Source organism: Pisolithus orientalis (assembly GCF_024613125.1).
Source record: "Pisolithus orientalis strain OTSU chromosome Unknown F5J12scaffold_24, whole genome shotgun sequence".
Taxonomy (NCBI): Eukaryota; Fungi; Basidiomycota; class Agaricomycetes; order Boletales; family Pisolithaceae; genus Pisolithus; species Pisolithus orientalis.
Genome location: NW_026260805.1, coordinates 442,025 through 459,630, shown reverse-complemented (window position 1 = coordinate 459,630; position 17,606 = coordinate 442,025). Strand labels below are relative to the sequence as shown.

The window sequence follows — 17,606 nt, the reverse complement described above, 5'->3', positions numbered from 1 at the left end:
ACGAGTCCAAGGCTGAATCAGCGGTGCGCCTAAGTACGTACTATACTAGTAGCATGTCAGCAAAGCTTGTCGGTAGCATTATTGGCATCAGGTCACTGGGTCCATACTCCAAGCAGCGACTTGGTCATGCCGATCTCTTTCCAAATCTTGCTAGATGAAATGCGGAGAAAATATACAGAAACTGTCAAACAACTAATATTTCGCATCACTCGCTATCTCCCCTGTTTTACGTCGATCGTACGTGGCTATCTTGACACGTGACGGGGGGGGGAAGGAAAAACGATCAGGTGTCTATCCCTCTCCACTGTTTACATGGCTCAGATAGGCTACACCTACTAAGGAGAAAAGTGGAGTTATCGCGAGGGTACGCGATGTGATGTCAAATTGAGGTGGGGGAGAAAGGAGAAAGTTAGTCGTGGCAAGGTTTGATACGAAATAGGATAAATATGTTCTTCAGAGGCAAACTTTCAGTACCGAAATAGCTTGGTAAGGAACAGCAGCTGGAACAGAGAGGTGATGAGTGGCGCCTCTGAACCTTGTGTGTCACAGTGCGCATCCGAATTTTATTGCCTCCTCTTCTTAGAGAAAAAAAAGACAATTCTTATGCAGTACTTGACAGGGAGGGTCATAAATACGGGGCACTGGGATATGGATGGGATGTCGTGCCATGCTGAAAGCTGCGCGGGGAGAAGGGCGCCATGAAATACCTATGGTGTGTCCAGGCGAATGGCGTGACGCGAAGAAAGAGGGGGAGGGCTGAGGTTGCATAGCGTGTTAACGTGCTCCACAGGAATATGTGGCGGGTCGCAGTAGAAGGTGGTCAGCCGGATTGCTGTATATGGAAAGCCCCCCCCAAGGCAGGAAGATCTTCCTTTCGTGGAAGTACGGGGAGGACAATAGGTCGCTGTGTCGGAGTGACTGCGTTGACAACGACAACACTCAGCGCGAGCCATGTGTAAAGTAACGTGAAGTAATGAGACGCAACCTGGTAAACGAGTGAGAACAAAAGATGGGAGAGGAGGTTGTGACACGGTGTGAGGGGCAAAGAAAAAAAAAATTACAAGACAAAAAAAATACAAGGTGGTGAGAGAGTGAGGTCAGTCGGGGTGATCCTGGGGTTCCTGCCAAGATGGAATCTCGAAGGGTGCACGGATGTCAGGATGACGCCCAAGCGGTGCCGGGTACACTGTTTGTGTGTGTTGTTGAGACTGGCGTTCCTGTGATGGCATCCCCCCAATCTGGATGCATTTGAATCTGCTGCTTGATATCGTGCTTCTTGTATAGAGAGAACCAGAGAGCTAGAGCGGAATAACCCCGTATACGATCCCTCGATGCGAGAGAGAGAGACGAGTCGGCGCCCGAAGGTATGCTTATCGGACAGGTGGGTCCAAATGGGGATAGCCCGACTCATGACCAAGTCAAAAAAACCAAAATAAAGCGACGAAAATAAATAAATAACTAAATCCCACGACATAATGAAAAGGAAATAAATAAAGAAATAGGCGATCTGAGATCTGGGAAGGGAGTGGATATCCGTATATTAAAAGAATGCCTGCGAAGACAGTCTCAGGTGGAAATCCCTGCCTCGACACATTTTCATCCGACACATAAGCTTCGTCTCCTCATCACCCTCTGTACCGACGACGACGACGACGACAACAACAACAACGACAACCTCACAAGCTGACTACGATGGACGTCGACTGGTGCTTGTCCTGCAGCTGCAGAATCGTATGTCCCCCTTCTCCCCGCTGGCCCTCATATCCACCCTGACACGACGTTCTCTTTAGGATCCCCTCACCGCGAAGGGCCCATACTGCTCTGCAGAGTGCCTTTCCTTTGCTGAGCCATCTTCATCCTCTCGCATCATGGCAACGCCTCCCGCTGCCTCTGCTGCCTGTCGCATCCGCGAGTGGCTGCAAACCATCCCTCCTCATGATCCTGCAGGTGCTCCTGCCCACCCCTCGCAGGATGGCACCTCGACATCCCTCATCAGCGTTCGCTCGCCCAAACCACTCCCTCAACACCAACCCGAACTCATTAAACGCATGGCAGGCGCAACTCCACGCCCCACCCTCTCGGTGTCCTCTCCAACTCAAGTCCGTGCATTTCACACCCCCGCCAGCTCTCGCACATACTCTCAGGCAAAGTCTACCACCCCTAGCGAAGCCAGCACTTCGCTCACTTCCCTTCTCTCTGAGCCCATGGTTGTCACTCCTGCCGAGGAGTGCCGTTTCGGTACTGGTATCAGTGCTTTCGTTCCCCCTTGGGCCCATCGCGACCGCACCCGATCAACTGCCCCACGCGAAGGCGCTGTGAAGAACAGTTATTATTATTCCCTCCCTCCCCTTGAGAAGGGCACCTCTTCGTCTGAATTTAAGCCGAAAAAAACCCCTTCCCCACGCCCCGCAGTCTTCGTGAACCGCAAACCTCCCGCAAAAAAGCCTACACGCGTTGGTGGCTGGACTTCTACCCCAACCGAGACCCACACGCCAACCCCCGTCATATTCCCCTCCTGTCGCTCGTTCGACGTCGATTGGGACGAAGACGGTGACATCTTCATTGCACCCGACTCACAATACCACCCGGCCTACCGGACGAAGCACGAGGCGTCTTATGTAGAAGAAGAGATCGTTTACTGCGCTCGCTCGCCCTCACCTGCCGGTTCAACGTCGAGCACGGGTTCATCTGTCCTCTTTATGGCTCCCAAGCGACGGGGTGGTATCCGTGGTCGCGTTACTGCTCCCCGCGCATGACGTCCGTGCTTCGTGTTTTTGCTGTTCCCACTCCCCCGCAAGATCGCCGTGCATATCCCCCCTCCACCGTTATCAAGTATCAAAAGATATAAGTCATTGATGTTGTTTGTTCATTATTGCCGCCGCTCAACCAAAAGGGACATTCTTCTATCGCATATCTCCCTTGTACCTCTATTCGCTCGCACGCAGAAAGCTTCTTGCCACTCCCTCTTTAACGTTTACTCGGCCATCGGGGAAACTCACGATCGTTTACTTTTACTTTTTTCTCTTTGCAATCACTCCACTCGTTTCCTCATATAAGCCCCCGTTTACTTCTCATCACATTGGAATTCCCTCTTTTTATCCGCTCGTATCTCTCATTTCTCTGTCTGACACGTCACATGCACCACCGCAATCATCGTGTATATACATGCATATACTCATAGAGTAGGGCTCCATTCCTCCTTGTCCTCTTTCTCTTCTCTATACCTTTTTACGATGGTATTTGCCTTTATAGATAGACGTCTGCTCTCCATACCTCTCTACTAGCATTTATCGAATGAGAGCGTATTTGATCACTTGCAACTTGCGGCGACTTGAGTTCAAGCCTGGGAGTGAGCAGCACTACTATCTAACCCAAACAGACTTCGGGAGACTACGCAACCAGTGCATGCCAATAATCCATGCGTAATTCCCAGCGGCAGCCCTGAGATCGGAAACCACAGCACCCACAGTGTACGTAGTGATAGCATTCCGCACTGCCTTATAGTAGGTCCCAAACTTCCCTCGAAACTTTGGGGGCATAACATACACATACACATCAGACTGCTGCTGTAGAATCGCCGTCCTGTCACCGAGTTGGGAATGAGCTACCAATCCGAGGATCCAGACGGAGGAATTCAATAGCAGCTGTTACTCGAGCGTTCGAGATGGCATATGTTACACAGCATGGCGAAATGGCATGGAGGGCCGGCATGATGTCAAGTTTCAACATCCTCCCGGTGTCGTTATTATATATTTCCTCATCAATCACGATGATGTACAGGACACCCTTCCACCTAGTGTGCCGATCTGTCATTTTCTTATCATCCCTCTCCACGGATTGCAGAAAGTTTGAACTCAAAGTCAAAACGCTCATGGAAAGGCAGGAAACTCTCCATTAACTCACACGTTCTCTGTGGGAGCCCGAGGCAGTATGATGGATACCTGCCTGGCGCAGGCCCTCAGGGGGGTCTCTCAAGGCGAAGCTATTTCACCCTACTGGGGTTAGACGTGTAGTCCGCGTCTGCGACCCAAAGTTCCCCGCTGCCAACGACCACGATCCTTCGGTGGCGTGGACGCACGATATACTATCACAATTAATGCTCAGCCCTTGTTGTTGACATGTAGTGGCGCAGGGTGAAATGGCAGACAACGAATTGTTAAGAACCCACTGAGGACCTCAGAAATTCACCGGGTTGTGTGCATGTCACCGTAGAGAGACGTGTGAATGCCGTGTGTCGTCCACAGCCAGTCAGCGCTTAGGGGTAATGCGAATACGCAGTCACCCAATCCACCATACTACATCATCAGTACGTACAATGACGAGTGCTGCGGACGTCGAAGTATTGTTGTGACTACCCGTGACTGGGTTGACTTCGATATGGCGACCGAAGCCAGTCACGCGCAGTAACAACTCGTGTTTAACTGAATTGATGATAGAGCACAGAAGAAGGATCTTCGAGACACTCAGGGGAAGCTGGACTTTTTTCTTTCCATTAAGGGCTGAAACCTGAAGCCTGAGGAAGTGGACCTTGGAAGGTTCACGGCATCGTGCATATGGTCACATCGACCCCACGAAACGTCCAGATCTGATGGTAGGTGAACTGAAGGGTGGTGAATTATAGACTGACAGCTGTTCAGGCAAGCGCTTTCTGGGAGTCCGTTTTCCTAGGATGTCGACTACTTGCACGGCGATGACGTGTCAGTACACCCACGCTCATTGTCTTATCCAGTTCCCTGGAGTGTCATTTCCCGCAGCGTTCACTGTCCAGTTCCCAAGCTGGTTGAACAAACGGACCCATGACACTCGGCACTCCGCCGGTGGGTTGAGGGAGAAGACGGACGATTGCGAAGGCACTTCTTTTTCGCTTTCTCTGAACCCCCGATTCCCGCCGGCCAGCCCAGATATGTATATCCCGAATATTAAGTACCCTTGGTGGCACCCAAGGACCCCCTAAATCATGACCGCAGCACAGTATGATGGGTTTACATATCTCCAGTTTGTCATGAGGCAGTATGTAGCGCTGGTCTAGGAGATAGAGCCCCCGGTGGGTCACTACACACCCCCCCGGAAAGGTCGTGCATAACGTCATGATAGTGGGTGTGTGGTTCCATCAAGGGTCCTGGTGTCTAGGTCTTCAACTAAACATCGTGTTTGGGCCTAGCTTGCGTGAGAGGGCAACGTGCTGTCCAAGCTGTACGGATCATGCGATAAGCAAACTCTTTATACATCAGGTTTAACGCACTCTCCAACCGGAAATCCACCTACTCAAGGATCGAATTCCTAGGCTGCTAATAAGTCAAACTCAAAAACGACAAGTGTAAAATAATATAACTCTCATGTAGTTGGCATCACCATCCTCCTGCGATAAGGATAAGTAGCGAAAAGGAATTTCCGTAGCTACCGCAACGCCCTGTCACCGATTCCTCCAGAATACCGATAACCATCACATCATATCAGCCTGTATCGACATCATAACACACGAAGAGGCGCCACGGTGCAGGCATCACCACAGGCCAACTTCAGGGGTTCGTTCATATCAAAATCGCTCCACTTATTTCATTAACTGTCTATCTCTCTATCTCTCTCTCTCTCGGTAGCCGAGCATATCGTGTAGGCCGGTCACTGGACATCCCGGCGCGCACGTGTACGTGTGCGAGCAAGCGACGAAGGGGATTCCCGCCTTTTGCGTGGGTATCGGGTGGAGATCAGACGGATGTACCCTCGGCCAGGTCCATAAAAATGATCTACATAAATACGATCACATCGCTCATTGACGCATGATGTATGATCTGTATTTAGTCTGGTATCGTCACGACCGAATCGCTGATACTCATGCCTTCCTGGCATCCGTTCGAGTCGGCTAACTTCTAGGCAGCACAAGAGATCGGATGGCGGTGCTAAGGGGGAGGGGACGTTTGAACCGGACGCAATCGTCACTGAATACCCCCCTCCCGCGAAGAGATCCGACGGACCTACCAAAGTATCAGAACTGTCATCAGTTTCTCCATTCTCTGCGAACTTGATGTGAGACGGAGCACGAAAATGCGGCGCAAACCTTCCCAGTGGGAGTAATAAAAAACAGAAAGACAAATCTAGCAAAATATAACATAGCAGCGCACGGAACCATTAGAATTCTCCCCCAGTGGCGCATTGAATGGGGCAAGGAGAGGAGTCAGAAGACTGACGGAGGCGCCCGTACCATGGGAACGACTGCAGTGTTATGATGATGCCATGATGGAAAACGCGAATTCGAATGTCAGAGAACGTAGGTGAACGTACGCCATCAGTCGGGAGTATTTGGTTAAGAGGAAAAACAACCCCTAGCACTTAACGGACATTATTATTGCAATACATAGCTCCCGAACCAGTTGTGCATACTGTCAACTGACTCCTGGAAACCACACTGTTCTCTTTATGAACAAAGCAGGAACGCCAGGCCTTGAAGGTTATGGCATCGGGTGAGTGAAATGTCAGGTTCGCCAACGTGGACGGCAGGTATGGATAAGTCAAGTGCAAACTTTGAACTCACCGGCAGTCATCGCTCCAACTGCCAGCATAAGCTTCAGTCTCTCGCAATCCATGCATGACTAGCATGACTTGGCGTATGTGCTCAGCTTGACATCAAAATCGTGGGACTAGGATGTCTACAAATTTGGATGAGTGACAAGCCGAGTACCGTACAGATACCTTCTCGTGATGGCCCCCCCCGGATCTGACACGAGCACCAACACCAGAATCACAGTACTGTTATCGTCCATTCAATTGCGATATCTTAATGACGGGACTGACAACTAACAGGCACTCTAACCACACGCCCCTGCACGGATAGTTTAACGATATTAAAAAGCGTTATATAAAACCATGGGATCCCTGAGAGTTCGAACGTTCAGCGCCCAGTGAGACGTTCTGACGGGCCCATCTTGCCAGGCTTGGCATAAACGCACCAAGCGCGCGCGCGGGTTACTCCAACTCTTGGGGCGAATTAGACATACTTGGATATGGAATGGAGCGAGGGTGCTCAAAAATTTCGTATACTCAAATCTTGACTTAGCTGTGCATGCGTGCTGTGTTTTTCTCATGTCCGTTTCGCATGCACGGAAGAGAATCATCACGATACATCCAGATAATCGTCATATCACTCGATTTCACACTCCGTGAGACCTACATCAAGGAGGGAAGCTAGAAGTTGATACAACACATTCGAAGCGCATGCAAGATGAGCTCAGTCACGTTAGTTCAGTGCCCCAGAAGTTCACCTTATACGTTGACAAGGGATCTGCGAATTGTGAACGCATCCATGAAAGGCTTCATATCGGACTGACAACCCTTTACATAACCTATACCAATACCAACATTCTCTGCTGTTGTAGTTGAAACGTCGGCGGAAGGGCGAGTTGCCGTATCCACCAGCACTGGAAAAAAAAAAAAGAAGCTACGCTTCATGTATAGTGCGAGTCCCGTTATACACCAACGTGAGATATCTCCTGTACATCACGTACTGTATCGTTGAATCGGCTTGTCACCAAGTCAACGCTTATTTCTCACTTCCCCTCTTCCCCCGTCTACCCCCGAGCATACGGGCATGAGTGTACATGCGTTGAACGTACAACGCATGCCACTCATTAAGCACGGCCGCGAGGCGAGTAATGGGGTCTCTCGGCTAGGCGAGAGTCTGGACTCTTACATACACTCCATTTATGAAGCGAGATATCAAAGATATCCGAGGGAGGAGCTGGGAAATGAGATCGTGGAAGAGGGAGTGGGGAAGTGGAGTAAGATTCCAATGAAAATATCCTAGGAATGAGTATAGCGGAAGGACAAGGTTGCGAGGAAGCGGAGTGGAGATCGTCGTCGATACTTGATGAAGTCGCAAAGATGGGATAGACGGTTAGTGACACCCTCCAATTCATTTGCCCATCGCCGCAGCAACTCTCCACCCAAAGCCAGACGATGGGAAATTCCTTAGGCAGAAAAAACACACTAACCAGAACGCGATTGGCTTCGGGTTATGACGTCGCTATCTCTGATAAATATAGGGAAAAAAGAATGATCTGAATCGTGAGTCTTGCAATATACGTGCGCCCGCCCACAAAATCGGGCTTATCAGGAGAGAGGAGAATGAACGGACGGAGGAACTTCGGGGAGGTGATCCTTTCGTGGCCTAGCAACGGGACGTCCATTTCAATTATGTCGGCTGTAATGCACTATAATGCAGGTGATCAGATGTGCAGGGAAAGTGAGACTCGGAAGAGCGGAATGCAGGCGAGGCGATACTGTGGCACTCATGGTAGGGCACGAGGCAGCGACCTGAACGTTGTAGGCAAGTGCGAGCCACGGGGCGTGCTAGGAAATTTTTAGGTATCAGAGTGTCTGCCGATTTCATGATGAAACTTACAGCAAGAACTGCTGCGGGCTACCTGCTGGAACAGCACCATTATCACACACGTTCAGGGGTTACGCCCTATAATAAAATTATATTAGGTGACGGCGAGAGAAGAAACTATTTGCACCTCCGGCTCGGAATCTTGCGTGTGCACATCTGCTGTGGAGCACTCCGAAGAGTCTAAGGCCGAAACCCGGCTTCTTCATTTCAGCAGTGAATTAGGGGAACGACTCGGACGAGGCATCATGATCGAGCCATGCAGACGGGCAAGCTTCCCCTTGATGTCATTCATACTCGGACACACCCAGTGTATGTCCACGATACATATATCAACATGTGTGAAAAGAGGTCCAGATAGCACTAACGGACTCGCTCACCGTGCATCACAAACGTTGGAAGAACCGGCCACTAATTGCATGCACGTTGTGAATGTTCGGAGTGGTGAAAGCGTACGCCGCTTCAAAAGTTATTATGGGTCCACAGCAAACCTTGCAGCCTGTCACGGGTCACTTGGTTTCCAACGCGGCACAAGTATAGCCTTGCGGGATTGTTGTTGCTAGGCGTTGGTTCTAATCCGGCGCAGGACAGCAATATTATTAGGGCTAACTGATACCATCGTCTCGGAAACATCCGTCAGTTGGCTGGCAGTGGAGCTAGTCAACGGATGCTTCTATGTAAGCTACGCTACGATGGCGGATCCGGCTGAGAGTTTGAGAGGAACCAAGGTTCCACAGCAGCACACAAGTACTTGATCCGCTCTATTGCAACATCCCGGGTTGGAGGGCGTCACTGACGTCGTGCCACGGCCAGGAAAACGGTAGCACTTTGGAGTTGGTCTGCCCATGATTTTTGCTGGAAAACCGCCTTCCCGTCACCGAGGACCCGGTCTCCGGTTGTCCAGCTGTAGGCAGTTACATGCTCTCACAGTAATTTGAAACATGCTGGCACTGGTACTCTGAACCCACAAATGTGACGGTACCTGCAGGGCAACAGGGTTCATCATACTCAAATCAGGCATCGGTGTCAAAATGGTCATCGAACAGGTGAAGCCAAAACTTTACAAGGTTGCAAAAAAAAACGCCTCAAGACGGCTTGAAAGTCACTGTCGAGGAGCCAACCCTTATCAACTGTCCAGATGATTGTAGTTGCTCATCTGTATGTGATAAAACGATGGAACTCAGCATAGAGAAGATGGTCTACCCACAAGGTTAGATGAACTAGAGTGCATTATTTTGTGAATAGATGTTGGCTACCCACTGTGCATGTTGCCGCGAGGTCGATCAAGAAACTGTGACGGTGTCCTTAATTCACCGCCAACTCATCCAAAGTAGGGCCCAGAACAACGTCCAGAACCTTTCCTAAGGCATTTACACCCCCATTTACCCATGTTGGACAAAGTGAGGCGAGTGGTTCTAACGCCCAATATTGCTGCGCTCCTCGAGGATTCCATGCTGTATCGTTGGATATATACTGAGCACACACCATCAGGGCATTCGGCCCAGTCCTCCTCCAAGACAGCACTTGCGATAGTCCCCTCTGGTAAGATTAATGTATCCCCTTTCATCGATAGAACTCAGCCCTGGCCCCAGACATCGGTTATCGGATCTTTACTGGGTTGACAATGGGATTTTTGTCAGTGAACGAGGGCGGGATCATCAGAGGGATTGAACCCATACTTCGACAGGGCATTGACAGGATCGATTGGCGCATTGGCGAACTCGAGCAAGTGGCTGCGCACTTGGCGGTGGGTCTGAGAGGGGATGTCCAGAAGATCGCAAACACTATCGAGATGTCTGCCAACGGCGCCTTAGTAATGCTTACCGTGTGGCTCGCGGTACACATTTACTACAAGATGAAAAGAGAGGGCAGAGAGAGGGAGTATCATGCTGAGCGTTTAAGGGCTTTGAGGGGTTTGCGGAGTGCCGCCGGAGAGGCGACGCCGGGAGACCTGGTTTCTGTGTCAGCACACCCGGAGGGGCTAGTGGATGAGTTGTCACAGGCGAGCGCAAAGTGTGAAGGTTACTTTCAGAGAATTTTAGGCTTGTTTTTGTAAGACGGTCCCATGCACGATGTCGCACTGTATTCTGTGCTATTTGTTGGCTTGAAAAAATGTTTGGCGCTTTGCTTAGGCTGGATTTTCAAGTTCAGGACCCGAGCTGAGTTGAGAAAGCTCCTCTGAACCAGATGAATCGATGACCATTTGTCAGGGTCTCTCTTATTTCGCCACTCATCCATCTTAGATTGCCCGCCAGATGGATGGGAGGAAGATTGGGGCAAGGGCGTGCCGCCGACTGTCTTGGTGGTTGACATGCCTTCGAATCAGCACAGCCTTTTCTCGCGAAGAACGACAGTGCCTCGTTACAATGTTTCTGTGATATACGAGAAAATGCGATGGGTTTGTGCCTTGCTTTCAGATCGGAGAGACCGCGATGATATTCACGCGATGTACTACATTGACCTTCGCGATGGCTCCGTTTCCCAAGGGATTAATCTCGATAGCGCCGTTGACGCGGTGAGCCGGTGAATCACGATCACGAATCGCATGAATATCGAGACTGCGGTGCGTTTCCACTCATAACAATTCAAGCAAACCCCCATTAAACAGTCGACTGGAACCCGGACCAACCTTACCCGGTCGCAACGGTTTTCGATGCCTGATCCGTCCGTCGAGTGGGACCCTAACACGTGTGTCGTTCGTGCATCACCGTGCATCGTGGTCGCAACAGTGAGAATACCCTGAACAATTACTCGTTCTCGATTTTACGCTGGCCCTTGCTGTGCACATTAAGTTAACGGTTAGCTGGTAGTCCTTCTTTCTGCCTTCTGTTTTCGCTCTTTTATCACCCCACATACCATAAGGAGGCGGAACGCGATAACTTCCCGACAGGGTATGGTTTGTTCGAGTGGTGCAAATGATAGATTTATCACCACAAGCCGTGGATTTGGCAGTTGCGCATGAGACGCGTGGACTGCGCCAGATGACAAGGGTTAGGTTAATGGTTAACCGGATGATAAGTACCTATCCTATTGCCTCCCTGTGATATCTTATACGCTTATTTAATTAACTTAGCGCACCTGCATGGTGTGTTCTCCTGCATTCTAGGTGCTGTGCAGCAATAGGACGCAAGGTGCTTCACAGGTGTATTTGAGTCCGGCGCTGGCCGCATGCCGTGCTTTAGAGTCGTAGGTACGGGCTCGTAACTACTGGTGCACACCATGGATGGAAGACCTACGCGCTCATCGTGGGTATGCAAGCGCTGCGGACTGTGGACGAGTCAGTAAGCAACGTTATTCAATACACGTTAATCAGTACTTATCCGATGCGCCGCCGAGCTACTGCCACTCTCACTTCGCGCAGGAAGAATCCCAAATCTCTACTTTATTACTCACGACGATCCCTCCCCGACCGCCATCAGAAAGTAAGTAGCCAGATATGGTCAGTGGCGCTGCCTTATCATCCGCTCGTCCCAAAGTCAGGTCGCTCGTTTGAATTCCACGCAACCCAACAAGAGATAACCTCGCTGAGTTACTCCGACAGTGTGGATCGTTTGTCCCATATCCTTAAGATCACTGCGCAGCACGACGTCCTCTTACTTCCGGTTGTCGGTTAGTGATCACATAATGACGCACTACCGTGCGCATTCACCGTAGAATATGCTGTGGAAAGGAAATGGCTGGGCATGTTGCTACTGTGCACGGATAGGTGTGACACTATCGCTGCTCGTTTGAAGTTCGTGAGTTTTTCTTTCCAAAATGGTTTTGTCTGATTCTGACTTCTCTGCAGACAATCGGTCGGATCGTCCACCGTATTATATTTAACCAGCTGCGGTAGGCTGTCCATGTTCATCAAGTGCTTCCCACTTCTGTACATTGATAGTGGTATCTGATATGCGCCGCAATTAACCACTATATATCGAGGCATTCGTTTCACCATCCGTAAGTTCTAACATCGGAACCGAGCAGCGGGCTTCGTTAGGTACGTATGTAATAAAGGATGATCAATGAAGCGGTTGGATGCATAACTGACCTAGAGAAATGGGCATACGACGCAATAAGTATACGTACGGTACTACCCCACACTGTACTTTCGGATAAAATTGATTCGGATGTAGGGAGTGCGGGCCGTCTTCGGCGTCGCCCTACAAATACCTTCCCGAATTTCGAAGTCCACGGACTCGGGCGCCCTGTAACACACGTATGCGGGCTCCTGAGATTACCGTTCTTCCTCCCGACGTTCGCCGCTAGGCCAGCTTGGGATCAGGAGCGGAGTATCGCGGGGAACGAATGCTCAAAAGAATGTTCTGGAGGAATTCTTACTGTTCTGTACTCATATGTAAGTCACGGAGGGGCATGCGGGGCCGTTTTCATGTATTAGTTCCACCTTCGGACGATGTGGAGGTTAACCAGTCATCATCTCCAACAATACTGACGGCAAGGGGTGTAAGTATCAAGATATCATCAGGTATAATTATCTCATTTTGCGCCATCATGCCATAAGTGCTTGATCAATGGTACGATGACAAATTAACATACTTGGATGACACGGATCTAGCAGTTGAATAGCCCAGACGAACACATTTGAATACCACCCCTTCTCTCCCGAAACGTTTGCCTGGTAGTGGTAATCCAAATGGAGATCAGACCGCTTTGTTGACATGGTTTCGAGAATTTGTGGATGTGGGTCCGCTGCCTTCCATATTAATTAGCCTTACCATCGCGTTAACTTGCTGAAGTGTTCTGATGTGGGCTATGCACAGCTATGCGTTGTTTCTCTCGCAGCCCAAGGTTCCTGTGGAGTTATCGTTCGGAATTCCCAGCCCCTGGCAATGCATTCTGACACTGATGCCGACGCGTCGGTACCACCTCCTGTTTTGGCCCTGTGCAACCTTTCCGCGTGACTTTTGTGGTCCGGGAATCAACGTTGGGTCACGAGACGGTATTTGCGGCGGCGCCCCAAACGAAAAAGATTCGAATGTCGCATTCGGATTGTGGCGGAGGCGTATCATATCCACGTCGGGCGGACGGCGCGGACCCAGACCGTTGGGGTGCCAGAGAACCAGGACGGAATCTGGGGTTCGATGGATACCAAGGAATCAGACTTGGGTCTCTAGGAAGGTCCGGGGCGACTAATCAGTCGCATTGTATTTGTCCGGTCCACCACCCGCCCCTCACATATTCGGGTCCCCGAGTAGCTGCGAGATGCGCCTGGACCATTAGCAAAGTCAACGACGATGCCTTATACATTGTTGCAGGGTTACCGCATATAAAATGGTGGAACGTCTTCCACGTACTTTGCAATCACGAAGACCTACCTTTGCGGATTATTGTCAATGCACTGAAATTGATGACTACATGTCTGGTCTCGTAAGTAGTGATTGTGCTTGTTTGGATGACGAGTTTTAAAACATAGCGTAACCTGTCTCGGTAAGGCGGGATAAGGAGAAGTCGTCGTTCTGGACCATGGGAGTAAAGAAAGATACTCATTTGATGCGCTCACCTTCCGACAGGTTGTGTTGGACAACAGACTTTCGATCCAAAACCCTCTTCTAGACGTGTAGCTGTGAAGATGCGGTCAATTGCTATCACAGGCGCGCACCTCAATTGGCTTGAGAATATTTTGGCGCCACTTCCAGCAGTAAACCTTCCCTATCGTAATATTGTTTTCGGTGGCGGCAAAGCACTCGGTTGATGTCCAAAACGTTCAGATGTAGAGAACATGGGGACGTAGATGAACACCGGAGGCGCAACATATGATATATGGCTGCCCTCGTGATAAAACGTGTCAAGGGACGGCGCACTAGGAACTTTCACTGGCAGCTACAATTCCAGAATATCGGCTTGACTCTTCATCCCCTTGGGGGCTGGGCGGAACTTGCGTCGGAATTGGTTGCATCATCAGTCCATGTTCCGGCCATGATGACCATCAGAGGGACAGGGAATGGTAGAATCACGGTCACGACCAGTCAGTGACAGGTTTATACCATTTACTCGCTTACTGATGAGTGACTGTCGATCGGTTAATGAAAGTCCCAATAACGTCCGAACTGCCCGTCGTCGGACCTGGCACATTGAACTCATTTATGGAGTTTACTTACTGCCTTGGACGTTAAGCGCTGATGTCATGCTAAGGTTAGAGAACACGCGGGCAATTCGGGCGTACTAAACGACCCTAAATAGCCTAACAGATATTCCAATGGAGCAGGGACCTGTCAACTTGTCACTGGAGGAGACCCTGTGTATATGGAATGGAGGCGCAGATTGGTGTGATCACCGATGCGCTACTATAACACCGCACTTTTCTAAATCAAGAGGACGCGAGTATTACGGTGCTTAGCAGAGTACACAGAAATGCAGGATCGATGCCCACTGAATGACATATTAGACTTTCTTCTTACGACCTTAGCATGCGTGACTTTCATTTTCATCAAAGTCTGTATGGCGTCTGGCATGGCATCGAGGTCGGTGATAACTGCGGTGTCATGTTCCGCAATCAGCGGGTGAGGTCATCTGAAGCACGCCGAAAGAGCGGACGCTTTCGCGACCGCAAGACCCGACGCAGCTCAACTCCGCGATGGTGGATGGTAAAAAAACACTGCCATGGTAACTCCAGAAACAAGTAACCCAGAGGCCAAGGGAATAGTCATGAAAGAGTATACGTGCGCACTGATTTCAGAGCGAACACCAAGTTGGCAATGCATTCCGAGAATTTACCCCTTGTGTTGCAGGGTGCCACACAAATGAGGTACTATCGCGACTGTTGGTCGAGCAGGAACACACATTTGTTATTTCCGCTTCTGAACATACATACGGGGGTCTGGAAAAACGAGCTTGATACCTCTTGGACAGGGCAGTAGGACTCCTCACGACCGCATCTTCGGAGCCCCCGAAGGGATTCCGTCACGCTTGATATGCAGGGAATTTGAACCTTGCACCAGTGGGCGTAGAAGTGTGCTTATGACTGATTGACCCGCTACATGGGCGTTCAAAGGTCACCAGGTACGTGCACCAACGGGTCCGGGTGAATCGTCCCGAGCTTCATTTTCGGTTCAGGAGTAGTGCGTATCAGGTACTAAGCGAAACTGGCGCCCCATCCTCTTGGTAAGTATGCGCATCAAAGATTCAAACTCCACCTACCCACAACCTACCCACGTACCAAAGATGTCGATGAAGGCAGAACAGCTGACTCATCTGCATTCTTTGCTATCAGTAAACTTTCCAGACGACCAGAGTAGTGGATCGAGGGAGAACATTCCGCCACAACCCCGCATAACAGTCCTCGATTGGAAGCTCGCTCCATAGTAGTTGCTGTGCCCTCGACGGACAGCGGGCAGCAACATAGGAATCCCGCCAAGTTCAGGTGTCGAACCTGGAGGGGAATACAAGAGAGGAAAATAGAAAGTAGAAAGTCATGACAGACGTCAATGCATGTCACGGTAGTTGCACATGTTCCCTACTACGTGACCACTCGTCTCACTAATCCACTAACCTTGTTGTGGGGGAGGGGCAACTACTAAGGACATAGCTAAGTCTCCCTTTGGTATTCCTGTCATGTTAAGTCTGCAAGCAAACAATCCCCTATAGCCCGTCTGGAGTGGTCACCTGTGCTTGCTATGTCTTTATATGGTTTGAGGTGGACATCAAGTCCGAACTCAAAACTCAAGACACAGGTCTATCCGCCGTTTGTGTGTCCAATTCGTTCGCAGAAACTAATCTCACTAGCGTGTACCCTCTTTGGACGCTCTCGTTATTGTATCCTTCCTTGTAGGTAGCCTTTAGGGTGGGTCACTCCCTTTCATTCTGGTGGCGATGATGGATGCCCCAACTGATGGTGGGACATGAGCTGACATGAGTTCCTGAGAATTTCGTTGGCGAGGTGAGTTTTTCGCTTGCGCTTCCGCTACAGAACATTGCCGGAGACCAACTACGAACCCGGATTACTAACAGTCTGCAGCTCCAGGGGTTTGTGTTGCCGTCATTTTCACCCCCTGTGCGGCAATTTGCGCATTTCATGTGCGTTCGCAGAGCAGCAGGTGAGATTCAACCTGCCGTAGTGGTTGTAGGTCCTGTCAACTCACTGAGCGATCACACATCATGACTCGCCGCCACTTTTATGCCGGCTTATATGTCGATACCAGCTAACGGAGAAACAACAACGGATGTACAAGCAATGGTATTGGCCAGTGACTCGCTTTTTTCGTGTTTTCCAGGAATCCAGATAGAAGTGCTCGTTTATGCATTTTTTTCCCCCAAGTATGAGATCACGTCCTGAACACACTACACTGCTCGAGAAGCGATCCGCCGAAGATAGTTTAATGACGTACCTGTGCAGAGGCTGTCTTAGGGTGCGTGAGTTACCATTATTACTCGAGCGCCCGCGCTCGCCCACCCGCATAAGTTGATGCGCTTGCACGAAGACACATTCATGCTTAGTTGTTCATTGGACCTACCGCCTTCCTTGTCTACACCATCATTGCCAGCCGCTGTCTGTCATTGGACCATCTTACCATCCCAGAAGTCCGAGAAGAGTACCCAACCTTTACTAGATCAAAGGAGGCGGGATCGTCGGAGGGGTCCGCACTATCATTGTTACCGTACGTGCAGGATTTGGTTCAAACGTCCACAGGGTGGGAGTTGATGGAGTCGGATGCTCTAGCAGGAGGAGCCGGGTACAGTCTTGAAGGGCTACATTTTAGGGTGAAGCGGAGAGGAGCGGTACTTCACATCTTATGACGCACGAGGGCACTTTGTCCCATTGCGACAGAAAGGGTATAGGAAATACGTCGTGGTCGTTGCACTACTCTATTCCACATCGCGCGGTCATGTCTCCCTTCGACCGCGTTGGATAGGGCAGGTGCATCAGAGGGTAGTGGGTGACCGCTGGAGAGTATAGAAAACCATGATGCCCTAGTCGAGCGCCAACGTTTCAACGATGGATTTGTGGTGCATATTCTTTTTTTCTACGGGATGCAGTGTGCATAACTTATCATTTCTCGTTTCCTGAGCTGTCTCCACATTTAATTTCCCTAGATCTCGTAAGAGGTCAAGTAGCATCGAAGAACACTCCTTAACTAGAACTTTCCTTTGGAGAGCGAAGCCAGGGTTGTTGAAATACTCATCAATCCTCAACTGCGCGCCATCCGCGATCGCCGATAAGATGGGTTATGATTTGTCTATACCTACTTAGGGGTTAGTATCGCACCAGTACTAACAAAACGCGACCTTG

General features: G+C 50.2%; 2 protein-coding genes across 2 annotated transcripts; both read left to right on the top strand.

The window, feature by feature from the left end:
* Positions 1-1,692: 1,692 nt before the first annotated feature.
* On the top strand, positions 1,693-2,756 carry F5J12DRAFT_894679 (uncharacterized protein; the record flags this gene model as incomplete). Its single annotated transcript, XM_051747760.1, has 2 exons — positions 1,693-1,731; positions 1,791-2,756. 2 exons carry the CDS (start codon positions 1,693-1,695, stop codon positions 2,754-2,756), a joined length of 1,005 nt encoding a protein of 334 aa, XP_051598142.1.
* Positions 2,757-9,768: 7,012 nt separating this feature from the next.
* Positions 9,769-12,215, top strand: F5J12DRAFT_784275 (uncharacterized protein; the record flags this gene model as incomplete). The annotated part of the gene is made up of 11 exons (XM_051743002.1): positions 9,769-9,933; positions 9,954-10,401; positions 10,624-10,895; positions 10,989-11,068; positions 11,454-11,465; positions 11,487-11,522; positions 11,571-11,661; positions 11,694-11,802; positions 11,861-11,989; positions 12,035-12,117; positions 12,168-12,215. The coding sequence occupies 11 exons, from the start codon at positions 9,769-9,771 to the stop codon at positions 12,213-12,215; spliced, it is 1,473 nt and encodes a 490-aa protein (XP_051598141.1).
* Positions 12,216-17,606: the final 5,391 nt, after the last annotated feature.